The following is a 20,192-nucleotide window of genomic DNA, read 5'->3' on the forward strand; positions in this document are numbered from 1 at the left end:
AGTCCAACACACTTTCGTACCCTCATATTTCTCTTCCAACATACGCATTTAAATCCCCCCTTTACTGCCATGCTCTTACCTCCCATCTGTTTCTGCACATTCTTCGCTCAATTCAAGTGCAACCTACCAGTGAGGAAGACACTTGCAATACCTGTGTGGTTTTTACTTCAGTGATATTTTTATCTGCATCTTCTTGTCACTTATTATCTTCACTACTTCTTTTAACTCAACTTACTTATAACCCATTTCTCAATTCTGTCTTTCCTTCTTCTTTTCACCTTATTTCCGTCAACCTCAACATATCCAACTTCCTTCTTTCAAGGCTACCCACCATCTCCTGCACTTCCCAGTCAATGTCTGAATATTCGTTGTTCCAAATCATAATTCATGTTTGCAGCCGGGTCACCACCTATTGTATCTATCATTTCCTGGGCTCCTACCATTCTTGAAAACAGTGGGATTATCTACTACCAGCCTGCTAAGCCTGTCGCAGCTTCAACCGAGTCCCACTGCCTATCACTTTCCAGGTTACCTGTAGGACCTTCAGGGCTACGGTAGCAATCTTGAGGCACGCACAGCCACCACTGTACTTCGCTCCTACAGACAATCCCCTACTTCAGTTCTTATGTAAACTTCAGCTGGTAGTAGTGAATACACTATTCAGAAATCACAATAGGAGATAGTCTACTTGGAAAAGACCTGCAAATATGGGAAGAAAACAGAATACTTCATGATGAGGCAGAGATTCTGAAATCAGATATTGGATTGTAAGGCACACCCAAGAGCAGACATGGACTTGGATCAAAATTTACTAATGTTGAAGTTTTTAGAGAACTGTCAGGAAGAATCAGTGCTGAAAGACATGGGATACTGAAGTACTGAGAAATAGCAATGTCCGTATGAAGTTTCCCCGAGGCTATAGATACAGCGGTACAGAAAACCATAGCAAGCAGTTCAGTTGGGGAGCAATGGATAGTTATAAAAGAGACAATCACAGTTATTGGACAGACATATGTACAAGAAAGAGAACTGCAAAGAAACCTTTGGTAACAGAAGAAATATTTTGATTGAGCATTTTGATTGAGCGATGAAAGAAGAAAGTAAAAAAAACTCTCAGGCAGTACAGCAATAGAAGTTATTCAGGAATGAAATAAACAGAAAAAGCAGCAAAGCTAAGGTGAAATGGCTGTAGCAAAAATCTGAAGGAACTGAAAAAGAACTGGACATTGGAAGGACCAATTTAAAATACAGAAAAATCAAAACAACCTTCAGTAATATTAACAACAAAGTTGTCAATGTTAAGAGTGCAGGCGGAGTTCCACTGTTAAATGCAGAAGAGGGAGAGGATAGGTAGAAAGAATACACGGAAGATCTGTACAGGGGGGAGGAACTGTCTGATGACACAATAAAAAATGAAATGGAAGGTGACTTGAAAGAAGTAAGGGATCCATTGTTACAGTATGAATTTCACAGAGCTTTGGAATATGTGCAATCAAAAAATGGAGGAAGCATAAAATTCCGTGCCTTGAGAATTCTAAAATGATTTAGGAGCAAGAGGGAAAGATGGGTGCAGAGCAGCAGGAGGGGGGTGGGGAGAGCGGAAATAGCAACCAGTTGATTATTAAATTTGGTGTGTAGTATCGATGAAACTGTAGACACAGCATCAGGCTTTTGGAAAAAAAGTCACACACAATTTCGAAGACAGCAAAGGCAGATATGTGTAACAATTCACGCACAATTAGCTTAACATCTCCTACATGCAAGTGGCTTGCAACTACAATATACATAAGAATTGAAAAGAAAATTGAGGTGCTATAAGATGATAAAAAGGTGGCTTTATGAAATGTACAGACAATGGAGAGGTGCGGCTGATGATGTACTCGGCAACAGATGCAATACAATAAAAATAATCAAGACACTTTGATAGGATCTGTTGACTTGGAAAAAGCATCTGAAAATGTTATAAGGCATTTGAAATTCTCAGAAAAGCAGGTGCAAGCAACAAGGAAAGATGATAATGTACTACATGTGTATAAGAAACAAGACAAAACAAAAAGAAGAGAAGACCAAGATCAAAGAGCTTGGAATAAAATGGATGTAAGACAAGGATGCAGCCTTTCACGCCTGCTGTTTATTCTACACATCAAAGAAGCAACTACAGAAATAAAAGAAAAGTTTAAAAGCGGGATTGAAACTCAGGGTGAAAGAATACCAATGATAAGATTCGCTGCCAACATTGGTATCCTCACTTAAATTGAGGAAGAATTACAGGACATACCAAGTAGAATGAACAGCCTACTGAGCACAGAATACGGACCAAGAGTAAAACCAAGAAAGATGAAAGTATTACGAAGTAACAGAATGAGATTAATGACAAACTTAGCATCAAAACTGAGGCCCCAAAGTTGATGAAATGAAGAATTCTACCTCAGAATTAAAGTAATGTAGGTCAGACTAAGAAAGGAGAACACAAAAAGCAGACTATCACAGGCAGAGAGGGCTTTCCTGGCAAAAAGAAGTTTAATAGAACTAAATATTGACCTCGAGTACAACACTGTATGCAAGTGAATCACGAATTGGTGTGTGTGTGTGTGTGTGTGTGTGTGTGTGTGTGTGTGTGTGTGTGTGTGTGGCGGGGGGGGGGGGGGGGGGGGTGGAGTGGAGGATCCAGGAAATAATAGAATCAAAGTGCTTAAGATGATGTGCTATAGAAGGCTGCTGAAAATTTGGTGGAATGATAAGATAAGAAAAGAGGAAAGAAATATGTGGAAAACACTGACAAGGTGAAGGGACAGGATGATTGGACATGTTTTAAGACATCAGAGAATAACTTTCATGGGACTAGAGAGAGCTTTAGATTGGTACAAACTGGAGGCAAAGGCAGAAATTTTAATACTCCGCCAATAAACTGAGGACATAGGGTATAAGTACTACTCTGAAATGAAGTAATAGAAGAGGAAGTCTGGATGGGCCGCATCAAACTGAAATACTTAAGATCCAAACAAATAAGAATACTTGTTAAATTGAAAGTTTGATAACATTCATTCATAGCTGTCACCATCTGCCTTCTTTGAAACTGGAATTATTACATTCTTATTGAAGTCAGCATGTTTCCCGTGACTAACTCTGCCAAGGAACTCAATAATTATCAGGCCTAGCCTTATTTCAGGAATCTTGTTTGGACTTAGGTCTTTCAATGCTCTGTCAAATTACTCTTGCACTATCATATGTCCCACAACATAATCTTCATTTTCTCTTTTTATAGTACTGTCTTTAAATTTGTTCCCATTGTATAGCCCTTCTGTATATTACTTCCATCTTTCAGCCTTCCTTTCTTGCCTTAGGCTGGGTTTCCACCTGAGAGCTTATTGTCCATACAGGCTCTTCCCTCCTAAAGTTTCTTTACTTTTCCTATAAGTGGCATCTATCTTTTCTGAAATAATATATATTGCAACAGTCATTTGTTACTAATATTTTATTAGCACGGCACATTTTTGCAGCATGTTGGCATCATCAGGTGCATTTACTGTTACTTTTACATTGTAATTACTATGAAGTGAGGTTAGTTTCCTTCGCAGTGTGTGCCAGTGAGGTTACATGTTGGATCAGGAAGATAAATATGTTACATTGTGTACATTATGTGATAAGCATGATTAGTCATTTTGTTAGGGCATTTATTTACACTTTTGTTGGTAATTGTTCTGGACAATGAAATTACCAACAAAAATGTAGGTGAACAATGTCCATATAAAACACACAAATTTCAATTGCGTCTATCTTTTCCATAATTACTCGAGGTTCTACAGCTTTGCATTTCTCCTCTAGCCATTCTTGATTGCAATTTTGCACTTTCTGTCTCATTTTTTGGATGTATGTATTAAGTCTAACTTTTGCATGTTGCATTTCTGTTCTAGCCTCTAGTCTCATCCTCATTTCTATACCACAAATTTTAATGAATAAAAGTAAAAAGTAATCTGTGGCATTATTTCCCTCACTTCAAAACCATTCTGCCCTCTTGCTTTCAATTTTTATCATTTTTTTCCAGGCATTCATACTTTTCATTGAACTATTCATGGCCTACACATGCGGAACCGCGTGACTGCTACGGTCGCAGGTTCGAATCCTGCCTCGGGCATGGATGTGTGTGATGTCCTTAAGTTAGTTAGGTTTAATTAGTTCTAAGTTCTAGGCGACTGATGACCACAGATGTTAAGTCGCATAGTACTCAGAGCCAGCCTACACATGTCAGGGTTAGTCATATTACGTCCAGTATCAGTACATTCAAGTGGACATCAGTCTCCCTTCATCTTAGGATTCAGCTGCTTATCCCATATCAGCTCAAAGCTTTGTTTGCAACTACAAAAGTAATAAAGTGACATTATTAATGCACCATGCCAAGTTAAGTATTTGATGAAATTATTTAACTGGATAGATAAAAAATCTACTCACCAACTGGCAGCAGAACACATCCATAAAATACTGTTGTGGTTGGCAAGCTTCTGGAGCCAGCAACTCCTCCTTCACACAGAAGGGTTGAAGGGGAAGGAAGAAGGGTGAAGGAAAAGGATTGGAGAGGTCCAGGAAAAGGGGGTAGATTTTGGGAAAGTCACCCAGAACCGCAGGTCAGGAGAGACTTACCATACGGGATGAGAAGTAAACACTGATTGTTGGGGACTACATCGGACGAGACTTGATAACCTGAGAGCTTAAAGGTTGAAGACAGGGTAATATGCGAGACAGATTACTACTAAAACATCATGCGAGAGTTAATCAGAGTGAATAAGTAAAGTGCATAGTATATAACAGAAGTAGGAGGGGGGAGGTGAAAAATAGACGGGAAAGGCAATGAAAGATGTGGAAAATTAAAGCCGGAGTGAAGCAAAGAGTAGTTACAGTGAAGAAAAGCTGAGATGGAAGAAATTAACATAAATTAAGACCAAGTGGGTGGCAAGAACCAAGGACATGTTGAAGTGCTAGTTCCCATCTGTCCCATCCCTGGAGTTCCGAGAAACTAGTGTCTGGGGGAAGAATCCAGATGGCGTGTGTGGCGAAACAGGTCATGAATGTCATGTTATAGAGCATGCTCTGCAACAGGATATTGAGAGTTGCCAGTATATAACCTCTGCCTATGCCCATTCATTCTCATTGATAATTTGGTGGTAGTCATGCCGATGTAAAAGGCTGAACAGAGTTTCCATAATAGCTAGTATATCACATGTGTCGTTTTGCAGGTGGCTCCCCCTTTGATAGTGTATGTTTTGCCAGTTACAGGGCTATTATAGGTGGTAGTAGGAGGGTGCATAGGGCAAGTATTGCAGCAAAGACGGTCACAGGAGTAGGAGACATAGGGTAAGGAGATGGGTGCATAAGGAGCAAAGAGTCTGACAAGAATATTGCTGAGATTGGGAGGATGACGGAAAGCTATTCTAGGTGTGGTGGGCAAAATTTCAGACAGAATGGATCTCATTTCAGGGCATGATTTTAGGAAGTCATGGCCCTGTCAAAGTAGCTGATTAACACATTCCAGACCAGGATAATACTTAAGTCACCAATGGTTTGCTCTGAAGCTGTTTTGGGGAGGGATCAGCAGTACCAGGGTTGGATGTGATGGTCCAGAAATATGCTTTTTAACTAGGCTGGTGGGGTAATGATGTGCAGTGAAGGCTGAGGTGAGAATGGTGGTGTATTGCTCTAAAGAGTCTGCATCCAAACAAATATGTTTGCCTCCAATGCCAAGGCTGTATGGGAGGGAATATTTGACATGTAAAGGATGACAAATGTCAAAATGGAAGTACGGTTGTTTCATGGTAGGTTTAACGTGGACAGAGTGTGTAGCTGCCCTTCTGTGAGGACGAGATCAACTTCATGGAAAGTGGCATGGGATTCGGAATAGGACCATGTGAAATTTAATTGGGAGACAATATTTATAGATTCCAGAAATTTCAGCAAGTCAGCCTCACCATGAGTACTTATGGTAAAGATGTTGTTGTTGTTGTTGTTGTCGTCTTCAGTCCTGAGACTGGTTTGATGCAGCTCTCCATGCTACTCTATCCTGTGCAAGCTGCTTCATCTCCCAGTACCTACTACAACCTACATCCTTCTGAATCTGCTTAGTGTACTCATCTCTCAGTCTCCCTCTACGATTTTTACCCTCCACACTGCCCTCCAATGCTAAATTTGTGATCCCTTGATGCCTCAAAACATGTCCTACCAACCGATCCCTTCTTCTAGTCAAGTTGTGACACAAACTTTTCTTCTCCCCAATCCTATTCAATACCTCCTCATTAGTTACGTGATCTATCCACCTTATCTTCAGTATTCTTCTGTAGCACCACATTTCGAAAGCTTCTATTCCCTTCTTGTCCAAACTAGTTATCGTCCATGTTTCACTTCCATACATGGCTACGCTCCAAACAAATATTTTCAGAAATGACTTCCTGACACTTAAATTTATATTCGATGTTAACAAATTTCTCTTCTTCAGAAACGCTTTCCTTGCCATTGCCAGTCTACATTTTATATCCTCTCTACTTCGACCATCTTCAGTTATTTTACTTCCTAAATAGCAAAACTCCTTTACTACTTTAAGTGTCTCATTTCCTAATCTAATTCCCTCAGCATCACCCGATTTAATTTGACTACATTCCATTATCCTCGTTTTGCTTTTGTTGATGTTCATCTTATTTCCTCCTTTCAAGACACTGTCCATTCCGTTCAAATGCTCTTCAAAGTCCTTTGCCGTCTCTGACAGAATTACAATGTCATCGGCGAACCTCATAGTTTTTACTTCGTCTCCATGAATTTTAATACCTACTCTAAATTTTTCTTGTGTTTCCTTTACTGCTTGCTCAATATACAGATTGAATAACATCGGGGAGAGGCTACAACCCTGTCTCACACCTTTCCCAACCACTGCTTCCCTTTCCTGCCCCTCGACTCTTATGACTGCCATCTGGTTTCTGTACAAATTGTAAATAGCCTTTCGCTCCCTGTATTTTACCCCTGCTACCTTTAGAATTTGAAAAAGAGTATTCCAGTCAACATTGTCAAAAGCTTTCTCTAAGTCTACAAATGCTAGAAACGTAGGTTTGCCTTTTCTTAATCTTTCTTCTAAGATAAGTCGTAAGGTCAGTATTGCCTCACGTGTTCCAACATTTCTACGGAATCCAAACTGATCCTCCCCGAGGTCCGCATCTACCAGTTTTTCCATTCGTCTGTAAAGAATTCGCGTAGGTATTTTGCAGCTGTGACTTATTAAACTGATAGTTCGGTAATTTTCACGTCTGTCATCACATGCTTTCTTTGGGATTGGAATTATTATATTCTTCTTGAAGTCTGAGGGTATTTCACCTGTCTCATACATCTTGCTCCCCAGCTGGTAGAGTTTTGTCATGACTGGCTCTCCCAAGGCAGTCAGTAGTTCTAATGGAATGTTGTCTACTCCGGGGGCCTTGTTTCGACTCAGGTCTTTCAGTGCTCTGTCAAACCCTTCACGCAGTATCTTACCTCCCATTTCGTCTTCATCAACATCCTCTTCCATTTCCATAATATTGTACTCAAGTACATCGCCCTTGTATAAACCTTCTATATACTCCTTCCACCTTTCTGCCTTCCCTTCTTTGCTTAGAACTGGGTTGCCATCTGAGCTCTTGATATTCATACACGTGGTTCTCTTCTCTCCAAAGGTCTCTTTTAATTTTCCTGTAGGCTGTATCTATCTTACCCCTAGTGAGATAAGCTTCTACATCCTCACATTTGTCCTCTAGCCATCCCTGCTTAGCCATTTTGCACTTCCTGTCAATCCCATTTTTGAGACGTTTGTATTCCTTTTTGCCTGCTTCATTTACTGCATTTTTATATTTTCTCCTTTCATCCATTAAATTCAATATTTCTTCTGTTACCCAAGGATTTCTAGCAGCCCTCGTCTTTTTACCTACTTTACCCTCTGCTGCCTTCACTACTTCATCCCTCAGAGCTACCCATTCTTCTTCTACTGTGTTTCTTTCCCCCATTGCTGTCAATTGTTCCCTTACGCTCTCCTTGAATCTCTGTACAACCTCTGGTTCTTTCAGCTTATTCAGATCCCATGTCCTTAAATTCCCACCTTTTTGCAGTTTCTTCAGTTTTAATCTACAGGTCATAACCAATAGATTGTGGTCAGAGTCCACACCTGCCCCTGGAAATGTCCTACAATTTAAAACCTGATTCCTAAATCTCTGTCTTACCATTATATAATCTATCTGATACCTTTTAGTATCTCCAGGATTCTTCTATGTATACAATCTTCTTTTATGATTCTTGAACCAAGTGTTAGTTATGATTAAGTTATGCTTGGTGCAAAATTCTACCAGACTGCTTCCTCTTTCATTTCTTAGCCCCAATCCATAATCACCTACTATGTTTCCTTCTCTCCCTTTTCCTACTGACGAATTCCAGTCACCCATGACTATTAAATTTTCGTCTCCCTTCACTACCTGAAAAATTTCTTTTATCTCATCATACATTTCATCAATTTCTTCATCATCTGCAGAGCTAGTTGGCATATATACTTGTACTACTGTAGTAGGCATGGGCTTTGTGTCTATCTTGGCCACAATAATGCGTTCACTATGCTGTTTGTATCAGCTTACCCGCATTCCTATTTTCCTATTCATTATTAAACCTACTCCTGCATTACCCCTATTTGATTTTGTGTTTATAACCCTGTAGTCACCTGACCAGAAGTCTTGTTCCTCCTGCCACCGAACTTCACTAATCCCCACTATATCTAACTTTAACCTATCCATTTCCCTTTTTAAATTTTCTAACCTACCTGCCCGATTAAGGGATCTGACATTCCACGCCCCGATCCGTAGAACGCCAGTTTTCTTTCTTCATCATTTAATCATAAAGTAAAGCTGCATGTCCTTGGGAAAAATTACGCCTGTAGTTTCCCCTTGCTTTCAGCCGTTCGCAGTACCAGCACATCAAGGCCGTTTTGGTTAATGTTGCAAGGCCAGATCAGTCATTCATCCAGACTGTTGCCCCTGCAACTACTGAAAAGGCTGCTGCCCCTCTTCAGGAACCACATGTTTGTCTGGCCTCTCAACATATACCCCTCCGTTGTGGTTGCACCTACGGTACGGCCATCTGTATCGCTGAGGCATGCAAGCCCCCCCCACCAACGGCAAGGTCCATGGTTCATGGGGGGTGGTGTAGGGTAGGACTTCTTAAGTATTTGAATATAGAACACTTAGAAAATGAAGCTAGTAATTTTCTGATAGAAATGATTACTGTTCCTTCATTGTTTTTGTTTTGTTTATTTATTAAGGGCTCTCGGTGCTAGTTCAATCATGTTTTAGTAATGTCATTGCCTCAAGGACTTCAGTATCATCTGATCAACAAACATCTACAATGCTTTGTCTATCATCTAAACTGACTTGTTTTCTAATTCTACCCACCACCTTCTATCCACTACAGTAATAAAAATTCTGGAAATTATTCAACAGAATAGGTGGAGTTGTTAAGGAGAAACTTCGTTAGTCTGTTTTCAAATTTTACTTAGTTGTGCATCAGACATTTTATTTATAATAATTGAAAATTTTTGTTGCAGCTAAAGACAGCCTTAATGTGGAATAATAAATGCCACTTTTTCTTATGGTATTATAATTAAGTGCATCATTGTTCCTTTTGAACTATAATGGATTATTTACAACAAACTTCATGAGTAATAAATATACTGTGAAGCAATAGTCATCTTTAAGCAGATGTCTACAAGATGATCATGAGTGAGCACCACATATTATTCCCACAGCAAGGTTTTGCACAATACAGAGAAGTTACCCCAGAATGTAATTCTGTATGAAGTTATTGAATGAAAATACTTCTACTTATTGATTTATCTCTCCCCAATATGTGCAATGATTCTAAGAGTAAATGAGGCTGAAACAAGTTGTTTTAGGAGTTCCAAGATGTGATTTTTCCAGCTCAAGTTCTCATCAATATGGACACATAAGACTTCTGAAATTCCAACCTATTTATTATTTCCTCGCCATGTGTTACTTTTATCATTGGTGTAGTAGACCTGCATGTGCATAACTGAATATGTTGTGTCTTTTTAAAATGGAAGGTGTGACCGTTCACAGAAAACCAGTCTATGACACTTGTTGTTGCATGCACGCTTGGATTGATTACAATACCTGTTGAGGGAGGGGGGGGGGGGGGGGGCAAGTCATGTTGTATATTAGGCAGAAGATTATTTATAAGAAATTATGGTGGACCGAACATTGGGTCTTGGGGGAACCCTGTAAGTGTCTTTTCCCCAGCCAGAAAAATCTCCCCTGAGAACATTGGATGAGTAACTAAATACAACTTTCTGCATTATTCTGGCAGAAGACAACATTACCCATTGGTTGACTATACCATGTAGTCCATAAAACCTCAGTTTGTCTAGGAAAATATTGTGATGCATGCAGTCAAATGCCTTAGATACGTTAAGGAAAATACCAACTAATGCCATTTTATTATTTAATGCTTGTAAAATTTGCTTAATGATTGTGTAAATGGTAGTCTCAGTAGAGCAATTCTTGGGAAAGCCAAACTGTCATTTACTGAGGATATTATTGTTGCTCATGTGGAATACTATTCTAGAACACATCAGCTCCCCAAAGATTTTGGAAAATTATGTCAGCAGTGAAACAGGACAGAAGTTCTTGACACCTCTCTATCTTTCTTAGAGGGGGGTTTAACAATGGCATCTTTCAGTCTCTCTGAAAAAATGTCTTGAATTAGTGATGCATTACATATTTCAGTTAAGGCTGGGCTTAATATATGCACACACATATTTAGTACTCTACTGGAAAACCATCAAAACAAGATGAGCTTTTATTTTTGAGAGAATGTATAATCTTCTTAATTCCAGGAGAAGTTGCGGATACATTTGAATGACTGTATTTCATGAGAGTTACTTTTTCAACTTCCTACTGTGATTTTTCTCTTCAGCTGTTTTCCCTATGCTTACTACTAGGCTATATTTAAGAAATGATTATTAAATAAATATGCTACTTGTCACCCATTATTTATAGCCCTTTATTCAGTTCAGTAGTTAAATTATCTTGTTCTGTGGCTGGGTGTCCTGCCTCATTTCATTTAGCCTTACGCCTTATCAGAATTACTGATTTTTCTAACATTATGTGCATGTCCCTTGACTTTTTAATAACCTTGCTTAGTAATTTTGAGTAGTTTTTGAAGTATGTAACTACTGCAATATACCTACTTGTTCTTGCCAGACAATATATTTCACTTTCTTTTCACAAGAGACTTTGTCCATGGCATCACGTCACTAAATAGCAACAATTATAGTGCAGCTATTCTTTCACTCAAGTAAAACTTTAGGATAATACAGGCATATGTACAAGGAAAGTAATATACTAAAATCTTCAAACGCGCTGGCAAAAACGACACCTTGGCTAAAACGGTATAGCTCACACACACATGTAGCCTGTTGTGTTCTGTACTAGTTGGCATACTTTGGGTTATCTAAGAGCCTTAACTGTGCATAATGTTCTAATACGAAACGGCCATAAAAAGCTCTATACTACAATTAATTTCAATCTACTTGATATTTTTGCGGCTCTTCCGGTCATGATTTATTTTATGGCCATGTCATATCTGTTATGTCAATTTAGTATTTTATTGAGGTGAAGTGGGCCAGATAGTTTCACTGAAACATCGTTAGCTGACAAAGTAACTGACATGTCATTTAGGTTTCGAGGAGTTCCACTACCCCTTTCCCACCTCTTTTCCATTCGTCTAACGATTAAATAAAGTTTTCTAAAATTATCTACATTACTCCCGCCATTCTCTACCATGAATTTACCATTTAAACATATTAAATGTCCCGATAATTTGGCATCAGTACACCGCTTGTAATAAAAGCTAATTAGCATCTCAAATTTGATCCACATATAAAACACGAAGCTCATCACACGTCTTACCTCAGGAGATTTAGTGCTGGGCCAAGCATGTTTACGGCACGATTAGAACAACCTTTCTTGGCTTCCTCGCCTACTGTACTCGTTAAGTAAGCAGTTTACACCGGTGTTTTGTTTCAACATAGGAAGACGCTACGAACTAAGACATTTGAAAGTTCCGATAACAAATCAGTCATACCAAGCCAATACCAAGCGAATGATACCAGCGATATTTGCCGATTACCATGGCCTCATTTAAAAAATTTTGCACTAGACCGTGTAATTACAAACAATATTATTTTCGATTTACTATCATTTTTTCGGGCAGTTGAATCAGAAGAATACATTTTCCCTTCATCCCAACCTTTCAGTGAATATAAATATTTGTCAATTGCATAAGAACTGACAAGCTTGATAAAGACCATACCATTTGACCCGTTATTTTCGTGATTAAATTGCTCACTGCACCACAAGTAATAACCAGTGCTTCTGCAGTCAACTATCGCCAATTCGGTATTTCATACATCCCGTATTGTCCATGATACTGTCACATGTGAGGCAGGTATGATTTTACCGTACAATAGCCCGCAAAGCACTGCAAGTCATATGAAAATGTCAGATATATATAATATATTATAACTTCATAGGTGCCTGAAACCCAGTATTTTATCACCATCGCCGTATTATTTGTTTCAAACGTTAATGAATACTGAAGACGTAGTTTACCGTTTTATGTTACGCGGTTGTTCTTGTGCGTTTTAACAAAGATGTAATGTGTTTTATTTCGTGCTTTTATAGTTACCGATTGCAAACGAATGAGTTTCTTTCGGTACTGTCGTAGTGCGCAACGCATTAACGGTTTTTGTCGTGTCGACGGGCGATATTTCCATCAAATGCTTCATGACAGGTGCAGAAACAATCGTCGATTTCAGCGCACCAATTATCCGTATCGGTGGACAGAAGACAGTTGGCCAAACTTTCCCGCTAGTTGCTAATGAAATGTTGTTGCGAGGGTGCAAGCGGTGTTCGGTGTATGAAATATACCACATCTTCCCACAAGCTAACGAGTATAGTCTGTGTTTTGTCTGTGCTATTGTGAGAAACTGCATTTCTGCTCGTGTGTCGACTTGGTGATATAACCCGTTCATTCCCCTCTCCGTGCATTCAATCGTTCATCGCCATTTTGTTTAGCTTTGTGTATTTACGATGTGAATCGTCTGGAAATGAGATAAACATTGCAACAGAAAGTATCGTGAAGGTTCCGAAAGTGAAGTGATGAAGTTTATGTGTTTATTGTGCTCGTGAACACTGAGTTGATGTTGAAGTGTGTTGTGTAAAAGCTCAATTAATCAATTCAGTTATCGGATGAAAGCAATAACCGGAAGTTTACGGACATCAGTCGTAGTTCATGGTGTAAATAAGAAGCATTCGAAATACATTTGGATTGATCGACGAATCGTATTATGCCCGAACGTTGAAGGAGATCTTGAGGTAATGACGCTTTGGCCTTTTTAAACCATAGACTTTTAAAACTTGAAACACATACACAAATTATTCTTCTCGATATTGTTTTTCATGTTAGTGCGGTTTATCATTATATGACACCTTTCTCAGATGTAATTCGATTGTGTTTACGTTTATATACGTAAATTGTCGTAACGCCGTTATAGTCGTTTTTGATAACTGTATTGCTGTACACGCTCCATCATGTGTTTCAGAGAAGCTTTTTGTACGTTCATGGCGTACCATTTTTGTTACCAGGATTTTACGGGAATGTTTCTAATTAATGAAAAATTACTAAATTTCGTTAACTGTGTCCATATGGCGTCAACAAACTGCCGCTTGGTAGGTACCGTGACAGTGACCAACGTCAAATTAGGCCTATATTAGCATATACCACACCGACAACAACAATTTCCTGTTGTGGTTATGAAATAATATTTTGACAAAGAAATCTTTATAGTATTCAATTTTAAATTTTTTATGTGCTGCATGATTTAAGTAATAACTGTTAATAATTCTGTATAATTGGCCAGTATTAAAAACCTTCCGATGATATCTCAGTACATCGAAAGTGTTCCATGCCGTTATTGGAATTTCCATATAATAATAATACATCGTGTAAGATTTACTTTTATTTAAACTATTCCCAGGAAATGCATTTTTAGAGATATTTTATCTGTCACATCAGGTGTTGATGGTCTTAGTTCCATTAAATAGTTATATACACTCAGTAACTGGTGTAATATTTGTTTGTAGCTTTATAAGATTACTGCAGGCGGCATTATTTTTCACATGACAAACTGCAACCATAAATCTTACTCTGTAAGGCAGAGTAATTGGTGGCGCACTTGAAACATTAAGTTTTGAGATGTTCCCAAAGGTAAATACAAATTTAGCTTCTACTCCATTCTTTTCTGCTGGAACCATATTTGTACTCACCTGGTCCCACTGCATCATATGTCATATTCAGTAATGACATTGCTGTGTTGTGAAACCAATCAAACACACTGGTGTCTTTGGTCCTGCAACATAATAGCATCCCGGTGTATTCAGTCTGAAGCGAGAGTTTATTGCTGTAGTTAAGTTTCTGGAAACACTGGAAGTGGGACCATACTTGACACTGGTAAATGATTGTCATAGAAATAATGCGTTATTGAAGCTCTGCCTTCTTGCAAGGAGAGAAGCACAACTGTGGTGAAACACATTTTGGGGATAGACAGAACAAAAATTGTGTTCTTGCGAGGAGATGGACACTCTTTATTTCAGTATTATTTTCTGCAAGCAACAAGGACAAAGCTTGAAACTCCATTTTGATTTCCATGGCAGATTCATATGGAAAACAAATCATTACTTTAGAGCCTATAGAAATTTAGAAGGAAATGCTTCCTGAGATGTTATTCACCAACACAAGTTGCAGATTACATATTATACAGGTCTTTGTTTTAAGATAAAATTGTCAGTGTAAGCCTCTGGTTATGTATTAGTGTGGAAATATGAAGATTTAGTATGTGACAGACTTTGTTTATGGCAGAAATGTCAAGTAAATCTGTGGTATGGATTTTAAATTAACTTCCAGCATGAGAATTGATGACTAATCCAGCCATTTGCTGGACTGAAAACTGGTTCTTTTTGCCAATTGAAAACTAGTCAAAACAGATAATGTTTACAGTAGCTATATTGTAACTGAAATAGCCTTTTTAACTGATGAAATACAGTGCAGAGATAATATTGATATGGTGGTCTATCTGTAGGTTCTCCATTTGGGAAAGACCTGCAACCTTGCTCTATCCTACTTTGTTTCTGTTTTATATATTTGCATATTGTTTTATTGTATAGAATACATCTGATACCGTGGAACTGAATTTCATTCGTCTGAATAAATAACAGGTAATAATAATAATAATAAAAATATACACATTGTATATTTCAGCTAAGTTGGCTTCATTTTCATTTCCACAGTCGAATATAACATAACTGATAAGCTTAGAACTTTCTTGTGTAGGGGCTTCAGGTCAAAAATGTTCATTGTATTGGCACAGTCTTGTCACTGAGACTTGCAGCTGGCTACGACTTTACAATGTAGACCAGTATATTCCTGCTGTCGTGTAACCAGGGTCTTGTGTATTGTGTAGTTTTAAGAATATTAAAAAGGCCATGAAACAGTTAATCTTCGGTGCATTAGTTGCAACAATTGGAACAGTTCAGTTGCCATGATCAAGTGCAGTGTGAAATGAAAGTTATCTGTTCTGCTGTAAGCTCAGTATTTTTAAATGAAAAGTAAGGTTTTGCAAAATTATTAAACTGTTTGATTACGTGTTCACTGAAGGAAAGTGTCTTGACAAGAATGCGTAAATATGTTTTAAAAACAAGTAGGCCTATATTAAACTTTAAAACCATATTTTTATAGAAGCTTTTTCCCATCCATTCATATGGCCAGCCTATGTTCCAGTGTAGTTACAATCACAATTATGCCTTCAAACCCAGTTTTTTCCATGATCCATTTGTTTTTCAAATGGACAATGTATTAATTATCTCTCTGTAGTGATCTGTGATAGCCGAATATGAAATCAAACATCTGTATGTAACAACATACATAACTCTTTGCAAATAACACATTATGTAGTATTTATTGTGAGCACCAATGTCATTTTGGGTATCATCTACAAGCCTCATACATAAAAGTACATGGTAAATAAAGTAGAACAGGCATGTTTGACATATTCCATTTTGACATTAAATCTATTGGTCGTGTGTGTGTGATAGAGAGAGAGAGAGAGAGAGAGAGAGAGAGAGAGAGAGAGAGAGAGAGAGAGAGTTGTTTTTGCAATTTTCTTCATCATAGAAACTAAAATTAATAGTAGCACCTGGATTATTCTTTAATATTGCATGATTTGCTCTTTTTAAACTCAGTTGCACAATATGGAATAGTTTATTTCACCATGTGGAAGACTGTTGAATTCATTCATTTTCGTGTTCCACAGATCACGCTATGAAGGAGAACCTTTCGGGTGTATGTTACAGGTTGAAATAGACTTCAACAAAGAAAAACAGCTGCTATAAGTGCCATGGTCTGTTGTTAAAATGCTATTAGATATTTATGCTTAGGCTGCATACACTAAATTTAGCAACACAGCCACTATTTTTAAAAAAGCTACTATTCCTGTTCATACTAGATATCTGCTGTTTCATCTATTACTGTACTCATTATAAAGACAAATGGCCAAATCACTACACTGATATATGTCCCTCACTGATATATGAAAGTAGAAATAACTACTGTAAAATGTCGATTGTTTTACATGCTACAGTCACAACAGTATCATCATAGTATTTGTGACATTGGGCCTAAGTGTTAAATGTGGCGAAATGTATTTCAACTACTGAAAAATATTTGTGTAATACACACACACACACACACACACACACACACACACACACACATTTTGAATGTTTGGCACATATTTACCATCCTCCATTAGTCAAATGAGTTCCAATTTTGTATTTATTTATTTTTCCATTGACCATTCAAGATAATCAAGTGTGTTTAAACTTGTGTACAGATATATTCGGAGTTGTTTATGTATTATACTGCAATATACTCCATTGTGAATACAATTTCTTAGGCTATTTCATGTTCAAGAAGAATTGCACATATTTCAGACAGGTTACAGGTGACTCAAAACTTTTTTTTGCATTCATTTGTCTTGTGTTGCAATACATACATTTCTCATACTTTATGGGAGAAACTATTAAATACGGAACAATAAATTAAAAAAAAAAAAAGAAGCTGTTTCCACCACATACTTTGCAATGAGTTGCTGTGTACAGATGGGGGTTGATGAGAAATGCTTGTGGCTTATGTATATGAAACAGCTTCTCTGTTTGGATCAATAAATATATAAATACAAGGTTTCTCAGGAGGGATGGTCAGTATTCTATGATATGACAGGAATGATCATCTGAGGCAAGGAAGTCTAGTAATACATAAAGAGCTATGAGCCCTTGTTCATCTTCGCCGCTGTGAAATATGTCTTGTTATACTAAACAAGTGCTCTTGCGGTATGCATTCCGCAGCCCGTGTTGATGAGTCCTTCTTCTTCTTCTTCTTCTTCTTCTTCTTCTTCTTTTTTCTCTCTCTCCATACTACCCTCTCCAAAAATATATAAAGCAAAGAGCTTTCAGTAGAAGATGTTTATTTCACAGCATAAGAGGTGAATAAGTGTTCATAGCTCTTAAGGTACAGCCCTTAAGGTTACACCTTTTAAAGCCGAAGTTAACTAGACTTCTTTGCTTCAATTGAGCATTCCTGTCATATCCCTGGGACACTGTATCATCCATGTTTTGATTAACCATTATCCAATATTGTAATATTTTGGCATTCCTCATTATGTACAATTCTTTAGTCTTGTTGGGCCTGGTGAGCAACATAAGCCATCAATAAATACTTTGAAGTGTAGTGTAACATGTTTTATAGATGGCAGTTGAACGTTTTACTTTTGTGTTTCAGTTGTAGATTTCAGTCACGTATTTTGCTTACAAAATGCATTTTAGTTCTTGTGGGTGATCGTAGAAACTGCATTGTCTGCTAAATAAATGTAGGTCTAGTAGAGATGTAAAATTCTGATACAGCCCCACTGTACTACCTATTCGCTTCAACCATCTCCACTGTCTTTTCCTGATGGTGACAGTCCAAACTGTAGCATAGTTAGAAATTTAGGTTATGTTGGAAGTGGACAGTTGGTTGAGAATTGGTGAAGCCCATGAATGAGTCACGATTTTATGTTTCTTAGTCAAATTTATGTCGTCAGTAAAAATGTTCATTTCTCGCTGTGGTGTAGCAGTAAATCATAAACACCCAAAACCTATAGTTGACTTCAAGAATCATGGCAATCACCTTAGGCTTGTGCTTATGGGCACCTACGTCACGCGTTCTGCGACAACCACTGATCAATAGTAGTGTTCTGAGCACTCTGCTGTGAATATTGTACGTAACGAAAGTATTATTTTTGATTGTAGTGAGCTATTTAGTAAATTTGTGATTTATTCCATTTGTTGCAAATTGTCATGACTGGTGTTTGTGGGAAGTGACAAATTCTACACAAGCAAGCTAGAGACCTGATTTGCAGGACACACTCTGTCATGAAATGCAAAGCATGTGCACATGTGTCCTCAACTGTTGCTTGGAACTGGCAACAATGCAGTCCCCGTCCTTGTATTGGCATGTGCAACCTGCCATTGTTCATGGATCAGACTATAGCCCTGTTGAGGTCCCTCTAGTTCGTTGGTCTTTTTTTCCATTCATTGGAAGTTTATTGTGGCATGTATTTCCTCAATGTTAATAACATGATCAGTATGTGGCAGAGTACAGTATTGTTTACTAATCCCATCTTGTCAGTAAAATGAAACATTCGATAATTGACATTGAGGATCCGTAGGCTCCATTTACCTATAGCTGCACATAAATATCAATTTCTTGTGAATGTTTGGTATTCTAATAATATTTTCAAGACTTGTTACATGTAGATCTTGTTGACAATTGTCAAGGTGAGTGGAGAAATATATAAGTAATCTATGAGCCTTAAGAACAGGAGAGGGCTGAAATGTTGGACTGCTGTGTATGCAGTTTCAGAATTAAAATTGAAGTTAGATTCATGAACTATAATTGTGTGTTTCCAGTATTGTATAATTGAACACTAAATTTCATGTCTACGTATCTTACTGCTCAGTGTACACTTTAAATTTTGTTTTTTGGTATGCTCATTTATAGTTGTGTTCACTGACTATATTAGTATCCAATGGTCACACGTCTTTTTCTCTTTTTGGTTTTAGCAATCATGAGAGTTTATCCTATAGGCAAAACAAACCAAATATTGGAAGCATGTAAGGGTGAGGTGATGCTGAAGCAGCAACATCTTATTATCCCAAACAACACTGATGTAGTTCAAGAGCTCTGCAGTTCTGTACATGCTCTATCATGAAAGGTTTGGTCCACATGCCCATCACATAAGTAACTTTGTATCTCGATAAGAATTCCTAAACTGAAAAGTATTTTTTTTTTCTTTCTGTGATAACAGAACAGTAAAATCTGCATGGAACTGTACAGCATGCCCCAGCTAGACAAGGCATCTCCAGTGTACCAAGACACCCAGTTTGAAGGAGGAGGAACGGCAACTGCACCAGCAGGAGATAGTATTATCAACCAAACGTCAAGCAGTGATGTGAAAAAGGTTGGTCAAATGTGGCTCCATACAAAAATCTTGCTTATTCTGAACACTATGCAGAAAAAGTAGAATAGTATGTAACAGTACAGAGTCATTTATATTTTTCTTTTTTCTTTTAGACAGTTAGAGTTTATTATTAATCATGTCTACTTTTGGCGTTACATTGGTCACATTGAAAGAAAAGCAGTGTATCATAAATCACCTTTTCTCTCTAGACAGAATGTTTCATTTTTCCCCATCCTATTATAGATTTTAATGTAGTTTTGGAGTGGTTATAAATAATTCAACAAAAGGGAAAAGTCATTTTAATAGTCAGTTGTTAACACTCTCATGCTAAATGGAAACTAGTTTTTCTTTTTGTGAAAATTTGAGAATCGTGAAACTTTTGCGTAGAATGAACAGACTCAGCTGGGATAGCCTGCATTACAACAGAACCTTAATTGCATGTTTATGATTATTGGGATGCTAGTTACCTAGTCTTTGACACACTCTCTCTCTCTTTCTCTTTGTGTGCGAG

The 20,192-nt window shown here is 37.8% G+C and overlaps 2 protein-coding genes across 3 annotated transcripts in view; one reads left to right on the forward strand and one right to left on the reverse strand.

Moving 5' to 3' along the window:
* LOC126281725 (uncharacterized) overlaps window positions 1–12,159 on the reverse strand; it is a 53,666-nt gene extending 41,507 nt beyond the window's left edge. Inside the window, exon 1 of the mRNA XM_049980904.1 lies at window positions 11,976–12,159. Coding sequence (XP_049836861.1) covers window positions 11,976–12,004 — 29 coding nt within the window. The 5' untranslated portion in view covers window positions 12,005–12,159. The remainder of the gene's footprint in view (window positions 1–11,975) is intronic.
* A 573-nt stretch (window positions 12,160–12,732) lies between these two features.
* Window positions 12,733–20,192, forward strand: part of LOC126281722 (histone-lysine N-methyltransferase ash1) — a 322,515-nt gene continuing 315,055 nt past the window's right edge. Inside the window, exons 1-3 of one of the 2 annotated variants that reach the window (XM_049980899.1) lie at window positions 12,733–13,442; window positions 19,284–19,435; window positions 19,529–19,681. In XM_049980899.1, coding sequence (XP_049836856.1) covers window positions 19,544–19,681 — 138 coding nt within the window. In that variant the 5' untranslated portion in view covers window positions 12,733–13,442; window positions 19,284–19,435; window positions 19,529–19,543. The remainder of the gene's footprint in view (window positions 13,443–19,283; window positions 19,436–19,528; window positions 19,682–20,192) is intronic. The other variant, XM_049980898.1, reaches the window with a different exon arrangement.

Source organism: Schistocerca gregaria, chromosome 7 (genome assembly GCF_023897955.1).
Source record: "Schistocerca gregaria isolate iqSchGreg1 chromosome 7, iqSchGreg1.2, whole genome shotgun sequence".
In the NCBI taxonomy this organism is placed as follows: Eukaryota; Metazoa; Arthropoda; class Insecta; order Orthoptera; family Acrididae; genus Schistocerca; species Schistocerca gregaria.